The sequence below is a fragment of the Cydia fagiglandana genome, chromosome 3 (genome assembly GCF_963556715.1).
Source record: "Cydia fagiglandana chromosome 3, ilCydFagi1.1, whole genome shotgun sequence".
Taxonomy (NCBI): Eukaryota; Metazoa; Arthropoda; class Insecta; order Lepidoptera; family Tortricidae; genus Cydia; species Cydia fagiglandana.
In genome coordinates, this window is record NC_085934.1 from 3533530 (window position 1) to 3555711 (window position 22182).

At 37.2% G+C, this 22182-nt stretch overlaps 2 protein-coding genes across 2 annotated transcripts; both read left to right on the top strand.

The window, feature by feature from the left end:
- The first annotated feature begins 16446 nt into the window (after positions 1-16446).
- Positions 16447-17818, top strand: LOC134680235 (heterogeneous nuclear ribonucleoprotein A1-like). The gene is made up of 2 exons (XM_063539323.1): positions 16447-16755; positions 17181-17818. The coding sequence occupies exons 1-2, from the start codon at positions 16689-16691 to the stop codon at positions 17816-17818; spliced, it is 705 nt and encodes a 234-aa protein (XP_063395393.1). The 5' UTR covers positions 16447-16688.
- Positions 17819-18613: 795 nt separating this feature from the next.
- Positions 18614-19925, top strand: LOC134679859 (fibroin heavy chain-like). The gene is made up of 2 exons (XM_063538770.1): positions 18614-18713; positions 19123-19925. Exons 1-2 carry the CDS (start codon positions 18644-18646, stop codon positions 19818-19820), a joined length of 768 nt encoding a protein of 255 aa, XP_063394840.1. The 5' UTR covers positions 18614-18643; the 3' UTR covers positions 19821-19925.
- The last annotated feature ends 2257 nt before the right edge of the window (positions 19926-22182 follow it).

Consider the following 22182-nt stretch of genomic DNA (forward strand, 5'->3'; position numbering starts at 1 on the left):
ATTTACCACTTCATAAATTTAAGTCGCACATTAAGCACTCCTTGTTATGTAAGGCGTACTACACTGTAAATGATTTTATAAACGATAGAGATGCTTTTAAGCCGGTAGCTTGATTGGTTTCATTAGTATAATAAGAATTAAATAAATATTGTTTTTTTTTACACTGAATTAAATATGCTAGTGTCCAGTAGAATTGACACATGAGACAATGATGTTCTCGCTTGATTATATTGTTTAATTTAATTTTAGTTTTGGACACTTGGAGACCTTATACATCTCTAAGTACATATTTATTTATTTGATTTTTATTTTTGATTGTACATACTTACCTATATTTTTAATGTTTCTGACACTTAGAGACCTTTACATCTCTAAGTCAACTTAGGCTAGTAATTATGTGAAGCTATATTACTGTCTTTTTATGTAACATATGAGCACAAAATGCCGTGTCTTACAGCTACATGTTATTACTATTTTAATATTAATATAGGCCGGTAGCTTGAACATGTCATGCTCGCTTAAAAGTCTTTGCTTACGGTGGCGTTGTTGATCGGGTCGCCACTTTCCCGAATGAAGGTTGAGGGAGGCGATGGCTGAGATACGCGTCATACTCGTGAACGGGTGCTGTTTGTGGAGACTGGTCTGTTAAGCTAACACGAGCTATTATACTTAGTAACTTTTATTAATTAATTACAGTGAGACGCCTCATTCTGTTCTCGTATGTTTCTTTTCTTTTAATGAATGTATTAATTATACAGGATATTGACTCTTGGAGACCCTATACATCTCTAAGGATAACTTGATAAACTATATAATCTTATAGTTCTGACACCTAGAGACATTTACACCTCTAAATATTATAGATTTTTTGTGTGTGTTTTTTTATCTGTATTTTGTATGTAATTCGACATTAAGAGACCATATACATCTCTTAGTAATTGTAATACGTTAGATTGAATTGTTAGTTTTAATTTATAAAATTGTTGATGTTATTATTTTTGCTTTTATGTAAATTCAATGTTGACGTGTAAAAGTGCCCTTGTGGCCTATTTGCTGAATAAATGTTGATATTTGATATTTGATATTTGATATTTGATATTTGACATAATTGTGCCTAGATATTCTTTTATGAAATTGTACAACGGGACTTTATTGCGTATTTAAGTTTTAAGATTTACCTCCGACGTTTCGAGGACGGCGTTGTCCCCATGATCTCGGAGAAGACCACCGTTGGAGTCCCGTTGTACAATTTAATAATGTTTAAAAATCGTGAAAGCTTAAATCAGTGTTTAGATATTCTATTGTTAAGTTTTTAATTATGAATAAATTTTTAGTCCTTATTTTTTGTTTTACCATCATACTAATATTTATTTTATTCGGACATTGATATAGAACCTACTACAGAATAACGACTCTAAATATCTAAGATCAGTATCAGAATATTTAAATGAGTTTTGTAAATGTAACGATTTCCTTTTACCCCCTAAAACTAAAGTTATGGGCTCAGCACGCTTCCACTGGTCAAATTGCAAGTGAATTTATGCATTTGAATAAAATAAACTGTCGTATTTTTTAAATAAATTGATAGAACGTCAATTTACTGGAGCTTTCTCTATTTATTTAAGTGACTACGGTCATACATATATAGTGTTAACAAAATCATGTTAGACTAACACTACACCGTCAACTTGTAAATTTAAAAAACCTACCTATTTGCATCTTGCATTTAATTTGATTGTTCATTCCAACGAGCGGTAATAATCGAAACAACCTCCTTTACGGACGTCAGTTAATCATGTCGGCCATCACTCATCACTTTCGTCCCGATTCAACGATAATATAACACTACGTTGCAAGTTCAATTCGCTAACCTAGCTTATTATTATATAGTCCGCCTTAGGATTATTTATTACTTCCTGATTAGCTCTTGTATATATTTTAGACCGTTACTAAGTTTAATAATTTTAATATACTGATTAACTGTAACTGTTAGGTGAAATAGAAGTCCGTCAAAAGCAATAAAATAGCCCAATTTCATTGCTTAACTATACAAACGAAAACGCAAATCGATTTATTTATTTATTTTAAACTTTATTGCACATACAAAAAGTACAACAGGCGGACTTAATGCCGGTATAGGCATTCTCTACCAGTCAACCATAGGGCGAAACAGAAAAGCGTCCATGTGGGTGCAGTGAGAAATAAACAGAAAAAAAAAACGTAACTTTTGAGCAAAGTAAAATATCAACATTCTAAATAATATATTATTTAATGGTACCGTAAAACTAAAAAAGCTGTCTAAAACCAGTACAATTGGAAATAGTCAGCTAATGGTCAGGCGTATTCGGAAAACGAGATAATTGCAAGATTAGAGACGAACTAGAGATTTTTGGGATCTACATTAGATATCGACTAGATGTGACTTGGATATCTAAGTCATAACTTGTGGAAATCGTTCAAGAGGACCTCCAGAATCGCGGAAACGTCAAATTTGAAATATCTACTTTACAAATATCTTTTGAATTACCCATATCGTAACTTTTTGATGTCTAATAGATATCTAGTTCATTTTCCGAATCGAGCCGGGTGTCTGTTGATCGCAAATCATTTTTACGATCAACGCCCCTCTATCTCAATCTATACCACAGATCAGTCTCATGACTCTCCAGATAGAGCATTCGATGACTAAAAGTGACATTCCATTTCCAACTGCAGCTGCAATACTGTTCATTTTACTATGGAAACGCGTCGCTGTCACAATGACAAAAAATGATGAATGATGTGTGTGTGTGTGTACAATGACAGCGACGCGTTTCCATAGTAAAATGAACAGTATTGCAGCTGCAGTTGGAAATGGAATGTCACTCTTACGGTCGCCACACATGGGCGTCGGGCGCTCTGCTTTTAGACCTATTGACTCCGTACAATATGACATTGACAGCTTATTTCAGTCAATGTAACAACTATGTATCCTATGTCAAAATCATTGAGTTCGAAAAAACGGTTTGTCATCGTCATCAGTCGTCCCTGAGTATCGCTACATAATGTGTCATAAACCGGGTTCCTCTAATGCTGAGCAATTTATGGTTTTCCGGATCAATTCGCACAATATTAAAGTTCAGTATATATATCAAAATTTATGAATATGGCATTGATCATTTTAGGCATGTTTGTATGTAAATTGGTAGATTAAAAAAGGTGTATGCATGTCTGCTTTCTTACCCACCAGATCTTACATTAGGCATCTCTTCCCCTCGCCTCGTGCGTATTGTTGGTTAGTGTATAAAATTACGTAGGATGCAACTGAGGTGTGACCGGGTGGCGTAGTGTCTAGAAGCACTTCATAAAGCGATATCTATTGGTAGAGGTCTGTAATTGATACCTATTCGTATACATATATTGAGGTCCATACGAGAGTTCAAGTTCTATCGTTCAAGGCTACGGTTTAATAGGGCCTGTTCACCAATTCAAGCGAATTGGGAAGCCAATTAAAGCCCTGATATAATTTTCTTTTTGCACTACAAAATTCCAAGGAGGATCTGACTTTGTTTGGGTCTATTTTTTATGTTTTCCGATTTCTCGTAAACGACTGTACAACAACGTCGTAAAGTTTGAATTTATCTTTACAGTTCGTCATGGGACCAATAGTCACTGACATTGGTGTCTTGATCGGATGTTGGGGCCTTGCAGAACTGTTATCGAAAATTAGTGGAGAAATTGCAATCTGTTATCGCTTTTTAGCCAGTTATGAAACATCATCCACACAAAGACTGAGTGACTCATATTAGCATCTTTTAACCTATAAACAACTATCAGGGCAATACAACGCTATAGTTTATAGCGTATCTCTCACTGCTTCGCGGACAGGGTCACCGCCCACGCCTCTCCTTGCCGGCTCTTTTATAGTAAAATTCGCGGATTATGCTAATAAACGAATTAAAACTTTATATTAGCAAATAGGAAGTGGAGACTTCCGGGCTGATGACACTGGCAGACAATATTGATATTATGGGAATTAAAAGGCCTTGCATTATGCTGTTTTCCCCAATAAGGGCCGGTATGGGAATATTCAGGAAAAATAGGAAGAACAATACACATATCGTAGAATTATCTTTAGACAGGTGAAAAGTACACAATCGTTGACATTTTTGAGTATTGGCTATTACGCTAGTACCTACAGACAAAAAAAATAATTTCCGTATGATTTCGTACATTGTCACAGTGACGATCAATATGAAAGTCGCTAGAAATATCATACTATTTCTTAATGTGACAAGGTACGTACTTACAGAAATTAAATTCCTTGACCGTACCCCATAAATTAATTATATCCAGTAGTGTGTCCAGTAGCTCAATAGTGGGACCGGATTTTTGCACTAAAAGTTTTGATAATTCTAAAGTTGAAAAAGTGATACTTATCTGATATAGGACATATTTTTAAGCATATATGCTATATATGATGAAAAGTTAGAACGAGCGTTAGATATAAATTAGGTATTTATATATTTTTAGTAATGATTTTTTAATATTGAATTAAAGTGCAATGTTTAAGTTCCATTGTTTATAATATGTATGACGCTTTATAATGTAAAATTATTAGAAATTTTTTTAACGTGCTTCTTTGTCAAACTACAATTAGCTTATTATTTTGTCGATATTGAATTAAAGTTTAATAAATCCACAACAACATATCTAAATTTATAAGTTAATAGGCAAGCTAAAAAGCTAGAAGAATAAGATATATGCTTTAGAATTAATATACGTTTTTTGTCCTATAAGATCTAATATTGAATTAGAGTCTGTAAAAATAAGTCTATTACTATAAAATAATATACGCAGCCATATTATGGAAAGTAAGAAATTTCTGTGTGTAGCTTGCATTGTAATAGTAAAATCTAGTTAAAAAGGCGCGAAATTCATACATACGCCGCGCTGGTCCGTCAGTCGCCGGCGCGGCGCTCGAGAGCCTATAATAGCCTACCTATACCTCGCCCCTCGCCCCACCTCCCGCTCAGTAACACTGTCTGTCTTTTCTTATCATTCATTTGTTTGTTTACCGTGCACATATATAAATTAGATGCGGACATTACGTGAAATTAAAATATCTTATTAAGTAAAAATACCTACAGCTGGTCAATCAGATCTTGTCAGTAGAAAGAGGCGGCAAATTTGAAAAATGTAGGTGCGAAGGGATATCGTTCCATAGAAAATTTGAATTTCGCGCCTTTTTTTAGTGACAAGATTTGCTTGACCAGCTATATTTAATTATCTTGACTAATATTGTAATAAAAATGTACAAGATATTCACAACTATTTTTTACTATACATAGTTTGTCAAAGGACTGTCTCATTTCAAACATAGACAGGGAGAATCATCATACTATCTTTGACTTACACTAGTACTAGCACCCAAAAGAAAAGGATGAATATAGTTTTTTGTTTTTATTTACTGACAAATTGGTTTGACCAACTATACCTATTTCTGGTTCCTATTGTCATGTCCTGTCCTATTCAACGTCAATATCATAATATGTATATTATAAACCAACTGATCAATATTACACGGTATACATCCTGAATATACAATAAGGTAAGTGGCCTCACTTACCTTATTGTATATTCCGTGTGGGCCGTATATGCCTATATACAGCCCACCTTAAATTAAAATGTTTTTTTTTAATAAACAGGATATGAAGTATGAAAAACTCACTCAAATAGGTTTCTCATTTATTTAAGTTTCTTCATTATACCAAAATAGTTATAAAAATATTACGATACTCTTGGAAAATATACCTTTTATAAAAGTCCTATTATGGGCCTTATTGAACACTACCAGTGCATTACTTAATCCCGCAAAAAATAATCATTTTGACAGTAGGTAATAACAGATTTTATTGTTTTTAACTTAAGACTTATACATATACAAATAACAATATTTGATACTTCATAACAGGAGGATTTATTTATAATAAGTGAAAATAATTATTTTGGGTCTTAATAACTAAAGATATAAAAATTGTCTATTTTACGCGAAAATAGTAGGTAACTAAACATAAATCTTTATTAGTTACAGTAGTCTCATCCTTTAACATCTGGGGGCACGGCAGTGCCCCCGCCAAGACGAGAAAAGCGCAAGGGCACTATCTACCTTTTCTCGAAGCGCTTTGTCGTTTTTTGGAACCCTCATAACTTGGGGTTGGATTATACCAGATAAACAAAGTTCTCGGACTTATTAAGCATATCAATTGCATAGCTCTTATACTTTAGATTTTATTCATATCTAAAAACTTCGATTTCGTCACTGACTCACTCACTTGATGATCATCAATACCGGGTACTTCCTGAAGTCCTCTAAGAAGCTGAAATTTGGTATGTAAGATAGTTTTAGTACACAAACAACAAATAAATTCAAAAAAAATTTATCCCTAAGGGGATGAAGATGGGGTTTAATTTTGTATGGGAAATCAATAATCACTGAACCGATTTAGTTGAAATTTGGTATGTAGATAGGTATTGTTATGGGGAAGGATATAGAATAGATTTCAACCTCAAAGTTTACCCTTACGGGGTGAAGGCAGATTTCAACCCCAAAGTTTACCCTTACGGGGTGAAGGGTTTATATGGGGAATCAGTAAGAAGTACATTGTGTAACAGATGCCCCCAGATACTTATTTCAGGATTTTTAATATTAAATCACCCCCAACCCTTTAAATTAGGGGATGGAAGATTGTCATAAACAACTTACAAAAAGAAGTGAAATCCCATCAAAAACATTTTGATGTAAAATGTTGCCCAAACGAAACCATAAGGCTCGCACTGTCAAAAAGTTATCAGATCTCTTGCTAAGCTTCTAACTCTACAAGCCCTCTAACTTTACTAGCTCTACACCAAAAGTGAGTGGCTTGGCCGTTTCGTTTCTACAAGAACTATTGTATGTAAGTATAATACAAAAACCGCCCAAATGCGAGTCGCACTCGCGTTCCAAGGGTTCTGTACATTACACAATTTTTAACAATATATTTTTTTAAGAGAAAAGTGAGTAGTCTTTAAAAAACCCGTAGGTATCGGAAAACTAGGTACTTAAGTCCGACTCACGCTTGACTGCACATTTCTAATAGGTTTTCCTGTCATCTATAGGAAGAGAGCTAATATGTGTATTTTTTTCATAATTTTAGACCCAGTAGTTTCGGAGATAAGGGGGGAGGGGGAATGGTCATTTTTTGCGTATTTTCTTAAATAACTTCTAAACTATTTATTTTAAAATTATGAAAAAATATATCTGAGATTTTTACAATGAGCCCCTTCGTTTGATATATATATATATATATATATATATATGACGGAGGCACCACGGGCAGCATGGGTTTGTACACAGGATGGCGGGTGGGCGTAGTATCTCAATGTATTACTTCACAGCTAACTCAGTATGCTACCAGTGCATGAAATAATCTTTCGGACTTGTTAACCATACTAGTGCCTACTAAAATATCTAGTCGCTATTGGGATGTATTTGGATTGCACTCAAATAAAAGGATCGCATAAAATCGTTCAAGTCTTTATTCAAATCAAGCTAGGCCGGCTCCAACCGTACACCTCTGACCCGAGAAGATTTAATTCCTTCTCAATTGGAGAAGGGTATCCCAATATGGGACCGGCAACAAACTCGGCGGGACACATCTTTTCAAAACAACACTTCTTCTCTTCATTTTACAAAGGTAAGCTTCTAATCACACGTAAGAAATCAAAATAACACTTGGAATAAAACACTTAGCTAAATGGTTAAAGAACGTTGGATTCTATAAGCTTTCAGAATAATCCTTCAGGTATAAGCCTTCAAGAACGTGGCGAATTAGGCACGAGGTTGGCTAACGTCCGATCTCTAGCGCGGTCCGATCAAGTCTGATCACGGAGCCTCACCGCTCCCGCCTTTTAAGTCAAGCAGGCACACCTGCTCGACCGGTCCAACAACATAACGACAAAACTACCAACTCGTGCCTACCTTCACCCAAGAGAACCCTCTTGACGTTCCAAAGCCTTCTACCTGTCATTTTAGTTCAACAACACGCCAATAGATGGCGTTACTCTCTACGCAACATTATGAATTTCGTTACAACCCAGTAATACGTAGCCAAACATTGCTAATCGACTTTATACAGGCGTCTTTAACTATGAACTGTAACGCTGCAATACGTCCTTCTGGAGTCACGCTCCGACACGGCCGTCCTGCGGTACACACGTCCTCGTGTGTGGGTGTATGCATTTGCTTCTGAAACAAGATACACAGCACAGTATCATATCGCTCGGTCACTCCTGACCAACAATTTGGGTCTCATTCATCATCGAATAAAATCAATGATCACATTTGATTCTTATTGCTCGGCTAACCTGACCAATTATACGGTCGGGGTAGATAAAACAAAAACAGGGTCACCAAAGACAGTCTTTCAATCAATCTAGATCTAATGATGGCAACAGCAATGGTACAAATGTACTGTGTCTAAATTACACTCGTTAAGTCTATAAAGCTCACAATGACCACCATCATCATGAACTCATGTTCGGACCACCATCCGGTCATCTCGCAATACTACACTCGCAATGACCACCATCATCATGAATGCATGACCGGACCACCATCCGATCATCTAGCAATGCTTCACTCACAAAGACCACCATCATCATGAATGCACGACCGGACCACCATCCGATCGTCTAGCAATGCTACACTCACAATGACCACCATCATCATGAATGCACGACCGGACCACCATCCGATCATCTCGCAATGCTACACTCACAATGACCACCATCATCATGAATGCATGACCGGACCACCATCCGATCGTCTAGCAATGCTACACTCACAATGACCACCATCATCATGAATGCACGACCGGACCACCATCCGATCGTCTAGCAATGCTACACTCACAATGACCACCATCATCATGAATGCACGACCGGACCGCCATCCGATCATCTAGCAATGCTACACTTAGCAACACCAGCCGATGACACAGACCAAACGCACGCCACCACGTGTGGCCGCACAGCAACGGAAAAGAACATAAAAATCTACTTCCGGTGTTTTACGCCTACGTCTACGCTTGGTAAGTGTAATCTGACTGACTGTAACTGAACATTATGAATTGCACGATAACACATTTTAATCATTACAACTACAATAGACAATACCTTCGCTCGGTTATTCTGACCGTGCGCACTTGAGACCTTGTGACAATGTGTATTGAAACTCATAACTCCAAACGATCGCATTTAATCTCTATTCAAATGGTATACCAACTATACCATACACATTAAATTTCAACATCCATTGTCACAAAATTATCTTAAATCAACATCAAATAGCGCCGCACCAACGGCTCATCTTACTTTCGCTTTCTACTTTAGCTTTAAACAAAAACTCGCTCAAGAATTCTAAACAGAAGTAAAACAACTCAAAATAACCCCAACAAAATGTGAACTGCTCACCAGATTGTTCAGGTGTCTAAATCAAAGGTTGTGGTGGTGAAGACCAACCCAAGCACGAAGGCTGATGCTTTCCGCCTTGCAGTTGCCGTTACTGTGGCAGATGGCGAGATGCACGATGTGGTTTATCGTAGCTGGCTCTTACTGAAATCATCATTTGTACGGTATCAGGTTTATCATGTATGCAGGTTATACTCCAAGATTTGTGAAATGCCCTAGTAGCGGACACAAAAGACATGTTACCAATGAATACAGGACTTTAAAAAAACTCAGAATATGATTTAAACTTCAATGAGTGTGTTTTATTTTACTCCATGAACAAACACGTGTTCCTAAAATGAGTAAAAAGGTAAAAGGGCCAATACGAAAAGTGACAGCTAATTAGTTACGTTCGACTGTTATGCTTCGCCATTACACTCAAAATAAAAATCACTAATAAACAATCAGAACGAAACCTGTCCTTTTATTTCCAAATCTCCATCACAGAAGATTCTGCACAGCTGCTTCTGTGTTACAGGCGTGATGGCATCTGTAAGTTGTCTCTGCTCAGGTTGCAGCACACTGTAACATTAATTTTCACATGCGTAGCTCATGTTTTCTAAGTATGCACGATTTGTTATCTATCACGGTATTACGGGCAATTACTTGTCGCAGCTTATTAATTACAAAACGATACAAAGGATGTCATAATTCTTAATAGAACATTTTCTACCAGTTCATTTCTATTTTCATTAAAAATCCATTTTTGAGGGTAGATTCACAAGTGACCGATGAAATAATATCACGTCGTGATAGCCGATAGTTGGTTTTAATTAAGAATATGGATTTCACAACAAAATAACTCAAGATCACTTTGATTTAAATGGATTATAAAAAAACAATTATAAAGAAACGTGGCGATACCAGAGATAACGTCACGTCACGACTGCTCTGTTCGACTGTCTCAATCATAATTCACAATTTCACAATAATTCACATCAAATAACATAATGAACTGCACTCACCTTTCAATTAAGGTTAGACACGTGAGCTTACCATTACCACGTGTCTCGATGTAGGTCACCAAAAACACACCGTAAATACACCGCACTCCCACGTGGCTCTGTTAGCAATACATGAGACTCGGCATCCCACTTCTGATGACGGAGTCAGCAGGGGTGTTTACACAGGATGGCGGGTGGGCGTAGTATCTCAATGTATTACTTCACAGCTAACTCAGTATGCTACCAGTGCATGAAATAATCTTTCGGACTTGTTAACCATACTAGTGCCTACTAAAATATCTAGTCGCTATTGGGATGTATTTGGATTGCACTCAAATAAAAGGATCGCATAAAATCGTTCAAGTCTTTATTCAAATCAAGCTAGGCCGGCTCCAACCGTACACCTCTGACCCGAGAAGATTTAATTCCTTCTCAATTGGAGAAGGGTATCCCAATATGGGACCGGCAACAAACTCGGCGGGACACATCTTTTCAAAACAACACTTCTTCTCTTCATTTTACAAAGGTAAGCTTCTAATCACACGTAAGAAATCAAAATAACACTTGGAATAAAACACTTAGCTAAATGGTTAAAGAACGTTGGATTCTATAAGCTTTCAGAATAATCCTTCAGGTATAAGCCTTCAAGAACGTGGCGAATTAGGCACGAGGTTGGCTAACGTCCGATCTCTAGCGCGGTCCGATCAAGTCTGATCACGGAGCCTCACCGCTCCCGCCTTTTAAGTCAAGCAGGCACACCTGCTCGACCGGTCCAACAACATAACGACAAAACTACCAACTCGTGCCTACCTTCACCCAAGAGAACCCTCTTGACGTTCCAAAGCCTTCTACCTGTCATTTTAGTTCAACAACACGCCAATAGATGGCGTTACTCTCTACGCAACATTATGAATTTCGTTACAACCCAGTAATACGTAGCCAAACATTGCTAATCGACTTTATACAGGCGTCTTTAACTATGAACTGTAACGCTGCAATACGTCCTTCTGGAGTCACGCTCCGACATATATATATATATTTTAATTTATTGAACAATAAGCTAAATAAAGTACATTATTATTACAAGACCCATCGTGGGCAAAACCTTGAGGAGGTTTGTATGCCGATGGGGAGTTCGAGAAAATAACATGACAATATACATATCTATCTTATACTAATTAAAATTCTAACAAAATTCTCTTATATTAATTCATATTCTAATTCTCTTATATGTAAGAATTATTTATTGATAAAAACAAAGAAAGGAATAAACAAACATAATAAAACTTACAAAACTAAAGATAAAAAATTATATTAATTATAACAAGATATAGTTTTTTTTTCTTCTATTTATCATTCATCTCAAAAGTGACCCCTTTATTTGAATTTCTATTATTTACTTTACGTGTATGTCCTTGGGCTAGAGACTTACATGTGTATACCAAATTTCAACTTATTGGTGCAGTAGTTGCGGAGCAAATAGGCTGTGACAGACGGACAGCCAGACACACGAGTGATCCTATAAGGGTTCAGTATTTTTCCTTTTGAGGTACGGAACCCTAAAAATAATGAATTTAATAAATTTTTCACCTTATGCCCATGTGGCGGTAGCGAAACAGCCAAGCCACATATTTTGACTAAGGTGTAGAGTTAGTGAAGTTAGGGCTTGTAGAGTTTGAAGCTTGGCTCGACAAGAGATCTGACAACTTTTTGACAGTGCGAGTCTTATGGTTTCGTCTTAGCAACAAAATTTACATGAAAATGTGTTTGGTGGGATATTTTTTTACAGTAAAAATATTTATTCGTAACAGTAAGTATTATCTTTTAACATAATTTTTACAGTACATCTGGTGCTACATTACGACCGGTGCTATAATAAGCACGTTAAAACACTCCCTTTGACCGTGTTTTAAAATTCGTCACTCGTTGCAAAATATCTATTTTTCGCAATTCTATCGTAAAAGAAAAGAAAACTAACGCAGAGGTTTTACGCATACGAGGGCCGCACTGAAAGTTTTGCGTAACTTTTGAATAAAATCATTTATAACCATAATAATACATTTATTGCTTCTCAAAATGTTTCCCTTTACATTCTATGCACATATTCTCTCGCTCAGACCATTTTTGGAAGCATGAGGCCCAATCACTTGACTGCATGTTTTCGACGTGGTGATGAAACGTAGTAACTGCCTTATCCGGGGTCTTAAATGTCAAACCCCAAATTAAATCCTTAATTTTGGGAAATAGATAGAAGTCACAGGGTGCAATGTCTGGATTATAATCCGTATAAGAGACATTTTCCACGTTTTCGTAATTAAAAAATGTTTTTGCCTTTATTGCGGTATTGGTGGACGCATTATTATGACGCAGGAGGATGCGGCTTCTCGGTCGTCTCTCGCGGTCTTTTTCAATGACTGCGGGCACACAAATGGTAGTGTACTACTCAGTATTTAACGTTCTTTTATTATTTAAAAGTACGGTACAAAAAAGTCGCGTTTAAAAAAAACAGACGATCAAAATGTTTGGCAACGCTTTTGGCTTGTTGAACTTCTATGGGCCTCCTGTCACCTTCGAAAGACCCATTGACTGGACTAATGCCTTTTTTCCGGATCGTAGCAGTAAATCCAGATTTCATCTCCTCTAACGATGTTATATACAGCATTTGAACTTTCTTGCTTGTACTTACGCAGCATTTCTCGGCACCAGTCAAAAAGTACCTGTTTTTGGACTGAAGTTAATTCGTGAGGAATCCAAAGACAACAAGGCTTCCCGACTTTTAAATATTCTTGTAAAATCTTTTGTATTTGTCTCATACCTATCCCTAATTGTCCTCAAATTTCGTCATAGGTGATTCGTGGGTTTTCTTCAATGAGTCGTCTCACAGTAGCCACGTTTCCTTGAATGATCGCCGTGGACGGTCGACCTTCACGAAAATCATTATCTAGAATAATACTGTCTCTACTAAATTCACCATACCAACGCCTCACGATGCTCAGATGTGGTGCTTCAATCCCAAAAGCATTTTGAAGGCAAGCACTACACTCTTGCGGAGTAAGCGAACTTTTAAAATCATAACAAAATCATAGCTCTAAAAATATTTTCGCGTTAAAGCCACGTTCAACGCACTGACTTACTTTGACAAGCCATTAAAAACAAAAGACGATAGATTTGTCGCCAACATTTGTCACATTCCATAATCAAAAGCCTGTATTTTTTTTAAATATACAATTCATAATTTAAATGTTTACCAGTGGCCAGTAGTGCAAAACATTCAGTGTGGCCTACGTAGTAGGAGAGAGGAGGAGTTTGTTAAGAACTATAGACAATAGAAGAGGAAGGATGCTTGGGCACCTGATACGACACGACGAATTTATCAAAAATATCATAGAAGGGAAAGTTGAAGCAAACAGGAAGAGGGGAAGACCAAGGAGAGCGTACATGGATCAAATAAAGGAAAAGATCAAAGTCGTGTCGTATCGGGCTGTCAAAGAGAAGGCGGAGGACCGCCAAACATGGAATTTGCTCCACCGACAAGAGTCATACTCTTAAATATATGATGATGATCGTAAATATCTACCTATGTATTAACAAAAAAAAGTCACTTGTAATTAGTTACTGCCTTTAAAAAGTATAAGTGCCTCAATGTTATTAGACTTTTTGATTCTTTAAAACGTCTTTAGGTCAATAAAGCAAGTGAAAAATTATTAGAGTTAGACCAAGAAAAGTCTGCAGCAATTTTGACAGCCCACGCAGTGCAAGTGTTATTTATAAGTCATAATTTCATAGAAGTTTCTTCAAATCGACCTTATTAATAAGAGAATTAAGAGATTAAAAATATTGAAAATTATCTTAAAATATTTTAATCTAATATTTCATCTCATACGTTCAATAAGGCCCGGGACTAGACCTTTTTACCTGCACTGACAGTGGGCCTTCTTAGCAACAAGTACAAATTCAGAATAATTGGGAATAATAGGGAGCAACTGCTATTTTTGAATGCTGGGCCTTGTTACCCGCCGGGCCTCATATGCCTGCACCTCGTCTACCTTATTTATTTGTTTTACAAGGGGAAAAGTTGTTGATTAACCGCTCGTGCTAATATTGATACCCAAACAAGCGAAACATTTTTTTTTATTAAATAGGAGGCAAACGAGCAGACGGATCATCTGGTGGTTAGCGATTACCGCCGCCCATGGACACCCGCAACACCAGAAGGGTTGCAAGCGCGTTGCCGACCTTTAAGATGGGGGTCTTTGAAGGTTTGAAGGTCGTATCGGACAGTTCATTCCACAGTTTGGCTGTTCGAGGCATTCACAAATTCAAACATTCTAAAATTGAACCACGAGCGTAGTTAGTGGTTCGTAAAGTTGAACCTTGAGCGTAGTGAAGGTTTCAAGGGACGAAGGTTAAATAAAATTTTCACCACATCAGCTCGTAAAGGCCCTCTTGATTGTTCGTAACGGATAAGAAAAGTGGCATTTAATTGGATGCAAATTTTGAGTTGTTACCGTAGGTAAATTGGATCAGTTGGTTGGTAATATTGACTTTAAAATGATAAATATTGAATAACGTCAGTTTGAAATTGATTTTATGATAAAGTAAATATTATCGGAGATGATCGCTCTTAAAAAATATATGTCGCTAGTCATTTTTTTTTTTTTATTATTATTATGAATGGGCTTACTCATGGCCACAGACTAGCCGAGGCGTAGACGTGGCCTACGATGGAGCGAGCTCGCCCAGAAGGTGCCTGTTCACTCTTGATTTGATACGTAATTATAACCACAAAGTACATTTATAACCTAAAAGCGCCAAATTACGCAAAATTATATTGAAATGACACCTGTGTATTGAATTTGAAGAATACTTTAACAAGGGTAGTTATCTGTATGACAATGCACCTAAAATAATTTTCATATGTATCTATTATTTCTGTACTTAACACGATAACGAATTCTACGTAAACGAAACCGCGGGCAATCCCTAGTATATATAGAAATAAATAAGGGAAGGTAAGTTTCCATTAGTGTACTGTGTAAAATAACTATTTACCATTGATAATAATTTTATAAACGCTTTGCGTATTTTTAAGGGCACCGCGCTAACCGCTAGCCCGCGACCGTCGATCGCTGCCTCCTGCCACGGCGCACAGCGCGGCGCGCGCAAACGCCGCGCGTTTGAAATGTAACTTAATATAAGCTCGGAATGCATACTTACGTATCAGTATTTAGTGTCGCCGTGATTTTATATTTCTAATCTTTTGTGTGAGAAGTAAGATCTTTATTATGACCGTGTAATATTAACTCTACAAACTTTAATTCAATATTGGCTATACTGCTTAACGAGAAATCAATATCTAGACAAGCACATTGTCTACATTTCTAACTTTTTACATGTATACTAAGTTGATAGATAATATCGTAATTTTGCAATATCAGCTACTCTAATTCTGTATTTTCATAATAATTCCTGTTTTTACGTTCACCAGAAAGCAGCTGTTCCAGATTTCTAAAAACCGAATAGTGTGAATAAATTAAAGTGTTATTGAATATGTTAAAGTTTTTTGTAACTTTAATTTTATATTTACATAGTTATTTAGCAAAAATTAAAAATTTAAATATGGCCGAACGCTCCACCTAAAATTTTCTAACTTTTTACATGAATGTTATTTAACATGCTTACAATAACATATCAAAAAAGAAAAAACTTTAATGTTATCAAAACCCATTTTTGTTCCACCGCTGGTCTACAGTGTTAGTTAGTGTGTTAGTAGTAAGTAGTTAGTGTTAGTGTTAATGATGTTAAAACAAAGAACTTCCTAAATTAAAAACATTTCGCTCCTCTTTATCTCCGTATACGCTCCGTCTATCACACATTGTCTGCATGGGCCAGCCAAGCCCCTAAATAAGAGCTTCCGGTGCATTGTTTACAAATTCGCGATATTCATAATTACTTCCGAATCCGTGAGAATCTCCACTGTTATCATCAAAACTAATGACCAGGCTGATACATAAAACCAGTCTAAAGACAAGTTTAGATTAACCGTAGTTGCTACATAACTCGGGTTCAAGATATACAAGTTGTCTGCAAAATAATTTGTGAATAAATCTGGTTTTGCGTATTCCGAGTTTGCGTGGGGGTGACCTCGCTCTGACCTATAAAAACTATATGATCCCGCAAAAAAACTAACACATCAACAAGAAGTATCGGAAGAAAATGGCGGCTGTGAGAGTACTTTTTGTCGTCGCCCTTGTTGGATTCTTCGGGCCGGCCCTTACTCAAGGTTACTGGCTTGCTGCTACCTAAAAACCTACATTCATATTGCTTAACGCGTGTACATAGTGTCAATATAAACTTAATCTGCTCCAACGTTGAGGTGGCAAAGTGTGGAAGTACAATTGTAAAAGTAATATAAAACTATTGAAGATCACATTTTACTGTGATATCTGATTTGAATGTTTGCTTGTGGTTAATTGTGGCATAAAAGCGAAGGCCAAATCAGACAAACTTATCTAAACAGACACATCAAGTTCGGTGTATGATTACCCCTTGTTCTACTTTTGCCTGTGGGCTTTAGCTAGCCACTATAATAAACTTGTTCGATATTATCGACCTGCCATGACTTCGCGATAAATTTCGCTCACCGATTAGCACCGTTATTTTATTGTTCGTAATAGAACCCTTAGTATAACACTTTTTAAATTACAGATGCGGTAAGTGGGGCTGGTGCGACTTTGGTGAGAGAACCCCGCGGGCATAAAAAGAGGTTATGCAAAAAGTATGGTATTTGCGGCCAGCAGGGTATCGGAGGTTACCAGGGGTACCAACAAGGCCACCAGGGGTACCAACAAGGCCACCAGGGGTACCAACAAGGCCACCAACAGGGGTATCCGCCGGTGATTAACATTGGTATCAGCCAGTCTCAATCCTCAGCAAGCGCTGGAGGCGGTAGTTACAGCCACGGGTACTATCCTAATAATTATCAATACAACGGCCATCAACCGGGATACGGCGGCTACCACGGAGGCTTCGGAGGTTTTGGAGGTCATCAAGGGTTCGGAAGACCAGGCTTCAGTAACGGCCAAGGAGGATTTAACAACCAGTTTAATGGGAACTACTACGGCCCAGGAGCTGGCAATGGATTTGGATTCCCTGGACAAGGTGGATACTTCGATGAAGCTCACGATGAGGGATCACATGATGGTCTGAGTCAACAGGAGCAGAATGACCAGGCAATTTTCGGTGATGATCATGGTCGACCAGATGGTCTTCATGAACATGGACAATATGGTCATGATTATACTGCTTCCGGTTCATTTGCTTTTGCTGGTCGCAAAAATAATTAAGTTCAAATTATTTGTGATAAATATTTATTACTTTAAGAAATGTAGGTAATTAAGCACCCATCTGTGATAAGATAAACGATAATTCACCATGACATGACTCGATGACTCGATGATGACGATAATGTTGAAAAAATAAAATTGTTTACAAAATCTAGATGCGTTTCTTTAATTTGTCACCATTAATACAGTCAGCTGCAGAGATAATTGATCCCGCCTGCCATAGAAAAATAAGTAGGTAAGCTTACTTATATTTATGTATGCCCCTGCATAGAAATTTGTTTGCAGGGGGTCAACTATCTCTGCAGCTGACTTAACATAAAAAAACATGTCGTGTTCGATTAAAAAGCATTACTCAGCTCACCTACAGAAAATGAAACTACAGATTTAGAGTATCACTGTCTTACATAATATGTATATCCAGTGCCTATAAAAATATGTTAAGTTTTTATCATTTTCAGGGGACCTCTATACGATCATACTCAGTCAGAATAAATCGCACACTCTAAATCACTTTCAAATCTCTGACCCAGCCGACCCCCGATTCGCAAACGGGCAATTAAGTGCTGCTCCCAAAATTTACGATAACAATCATTGCAAACCCATCTTATTTTACCGGTCCGTGTATTTACGACACATCGTCTACATGTAAACCTTATATCTAAGACATAAGATCTACCGATGGTCAGTTCAAGGTTTGCAGTTTGTAGACTAATAGAAAGATAGTGGGGAACTTTCTTCGTATAAAAGGCCAGGGATGCTAGAGAGCATCATCCAGTGTCGGAGAAAGGTGTGAGCTCGAGTACTAACAATTAGCTAAGATCTAGAATGGCGGCTAAAGTTGTTGTTTTCGTTGCGGTGTTGGCGGCCTGCAGTGCCGTGCCGGTCATCATTGATGGTAAGCGATTTTAATTTTTAGTTTTCTGTGTGGGAAAAAATGCACTGCAGCTGAGATTGTATTTAATATTACTATAGGTACTCACTCAGCTCCAAAAAAAAAAAATTTATTTGACGGAGAATTTTCCAAAATGAAAGCTCCCTATTATTCTTGTGATTTATTTCATATAGGTTACTAAATAATTTTCACCGTTTGGAAAGTACATCTATGTCCTCTTACCAAAATTAAATAAAGAAACTTAAATACAGATACTTCTACGTCCACAGAAATTGAATTTAATCTATTGCGTATAAGCAAGTTCGTCGACATCCAAACCATATAAGACTTAATTCTTTTAAATCTTTCAATTTTATACTTAACATGGCAAAGATTGTCTTAAGTTGTGTAATGTGTATGTTTTTCCTTCCAGACGAATACATCCCCGGAGTAGTAATGCGCATCGGTCGCTCCCCCAACGTCGCCTTCGGTTTCGGCAGCGGCTTCAGCAGCAACATCGGCGGCATCAGCCACTCCACTGGCGTGGGCACCTCCTTCCAGAGTGGCGATGCTCAAGCCTACGGCGCTGGCTTGGGAAGCAGCAATGGCAATTATGCCAGCGGCGTTGGCATGGCCAGCGCTGGACCATCCTACCCAGTCTACCAACAACAGCCAGCCTACGGAGGACTTCGTAACAACTTCGGCTCCGCTGTCTCCTCAGCTCAAAACTACAACGGCCTTAACTCCGCCGTATCCTCCGCTCAAACTCAAAACGGACTCCAATACGGAGCAGCGACTTCAGCCGCCCAGAACAACCCTCGTTACCAATCCGCTGTGGCGTCCGCTCAGAACGTGAGGGGCTTAGGTTATAATAACGATTTCGGTTCAGCGGTAGCTTCTTCTGAGCATTCTGGAAACTACGGCTCAGCTATGTCCGCGGCTCAGAATCATGGAATGGGACTCTTTGGGTCTGCTGTTTCGGCTGCTCAGAACAACGGACACTACAGAGCTAGCACTGCACAAGCTATGCAAAACCATGGAGGTGCTGTTCAGCACAGTGGAGCCTCCAGCGTTAATGCGCCAGGGCTCCAAGCTGCTCAATCTCATGCCGTTAACAGCGGCTTCTACTAATTATAAGGAAATTGTGAAAAGACACTGAGACGACTTGTTAAACTTGTCTCAGTGTCTTTTGCATTATTGTGTGATGAATCTCAATAAAAGTCTAGTTCTTAAATACACACGTTTTTATTGTGACATCTGTTTCTCCTTGGTATTTCTATTTCTATCTACAGTCCTACCAGTCATATACATATAAATGAATATAAGGTAACGGCGGCTATTAACGCGGGTATCAAAATCGACGTCTAACACCGCGGTGTTTACAAAGACGCATTTTGCAAGCAAACTGATCTATTCCCTAAGAAATAAAGCATACACAAAACAAGCTCATTCATTGGTCTATCGTGCCCATTAGTGTGCATTTGTGTAAGTGTATCAAAAAACTCGCGATTCGTCAGTTTGTGCGACGGCGGCGCAAGAACCGTTTATTCCATACAGACGCGTGACGCCACAGGTAAGTTTACTCCAATCTTACTTAGTGTTTTACGTAATAGTTATGGCAAATAAACTAGTGCAATGCCTTTTAAGAGGTTGTGTATTGTTTTCTACACGATTTTGAATTACTTTTAACTTAGTTTTTGACAGGGAAATACGTTTAAAATGGAAAATAAAATACAGCGGTGATAGGCGCCAATTACTTCTGTGGTAAGTAATTCCGTGGTATGCCACGGTAATAGAAAAAGTGGTAGTTTTGTTATTTACTCTTTAGTTTTGGTACAAATTATCAGTTTTATAATTTCTTTTATTTATTCCAATCTTGATCTATTCACGCTACTAAAGAGCTATTTCCGTGGTATGGGAAGTATTCAACTAACCCTTAATTTTTAACAAAAACTTCAGCACCGATTTCCTTGATTCTATGGGAACCCTTAATCTGTCAACTTTTTTTTATTTTGAGATAAGGTAAAAGTACGCTTCACCGAATGATTAAGAGCTAGACTTACGTTTATTTTTTTAATTAGTTCTGGTATTTTCATACGAATATGTTCAATACTAAAATTGAAACTTAAATAAATTTGTCCTCATTTAAACATACCTATAAATTACTGAAATGATTGGACGTGTATTAAAAATATTTTTAAAGTAATTTTGTCCAGTTTCCTTAATTGTACCATTTACCGAACTAAGAAACGTGATTTGCACATTATACCGAATAGGGAGGCCGCATTACCGAACTAGGAAATAATTGTATGAAAATATGGTGTTGAGTGGTGCTCAAACTTTAGTAGTTCAGTATTAAATTAAGTCCCTACTATAATTAGTTTTTTAGCATTAGAAAGATTTTCGGAATTTCATAACAAAACTAAAACAGTTAAAAAAATCACAATCGCTCAGGACGAGAGGAATCTAAAAAAAATTTTTGGTCGTCTAGGTTTGGACCACCCTGCATAAAATATTATTGCTTTATTATTTTTTATCTTATTGGCTTTTTTGTCCACATTCAGAGACTATTATCAGGCGTCCAATAAGTATGTCTAACATCAAACATCAAACATCAACATTTATTCAGCAAATAGGCCACAAGGGCACTTTTACACGTCAACATTGAATTTACATAAAAGCAAAAATAATAACATCAACAATTTTATAAAATAAAACTAACAATTCAATCTAACGTATTACAATTACTAAGAGATGTATATGGTCTCTTAATGTCGAATTACATACAAAATACAGATAAAAAAACACACACAAAAAAAAATCTATAATATTTAGAGGTGTAAATGTCTCTAGGTGTCAACTATAAGATTATATAGTTTATCAAGTTATCCTTAGAGATGTATAAGGTCTCCAAGAGTCAATATCCTGTATAATTAATACATTCATTAAAAGAAAAGAAACATACGAGAACAGAATGAGGCGTCTCACTGTAATTAATTAATAAAAGTTACTAAGTATAGTATATATAGCTAATAGCTCGTGTTAGCTTAACATACCAGTCTCCACAAACAGCACCCGTTCACGAGTATGACGCGTATCTCAGCCATCGCCTCCCTCAACCTTCATTCGGGAAAGTGGCGACCCGATCAACAACGCCACCGTAAGCAAAGACTTTTAAGCGAGCATGACATGTTCAAGCTACCGGCCTACCGGCCTAAAGTTTGAGAAGCGCTGGCATTGAAATGATGGTCACAAAAAATAAACATATAAATATAGACCTAGCCGTTATCGTAATAAGGATGATATTCTAATGAACATCGAATAGAAACATGGCCAACGCAAACATGTGTTCGGTAGTAGAGACCATGGGTACCATTCACCGAACGGCCGTTCGGTGAACGAAATATGGAAAATATGTGGAACCTATTTCGCGAACAGGTTTTAAAAATAGTATTTAAATCGTAATCAATATGGTATTACTACAAATCTATCA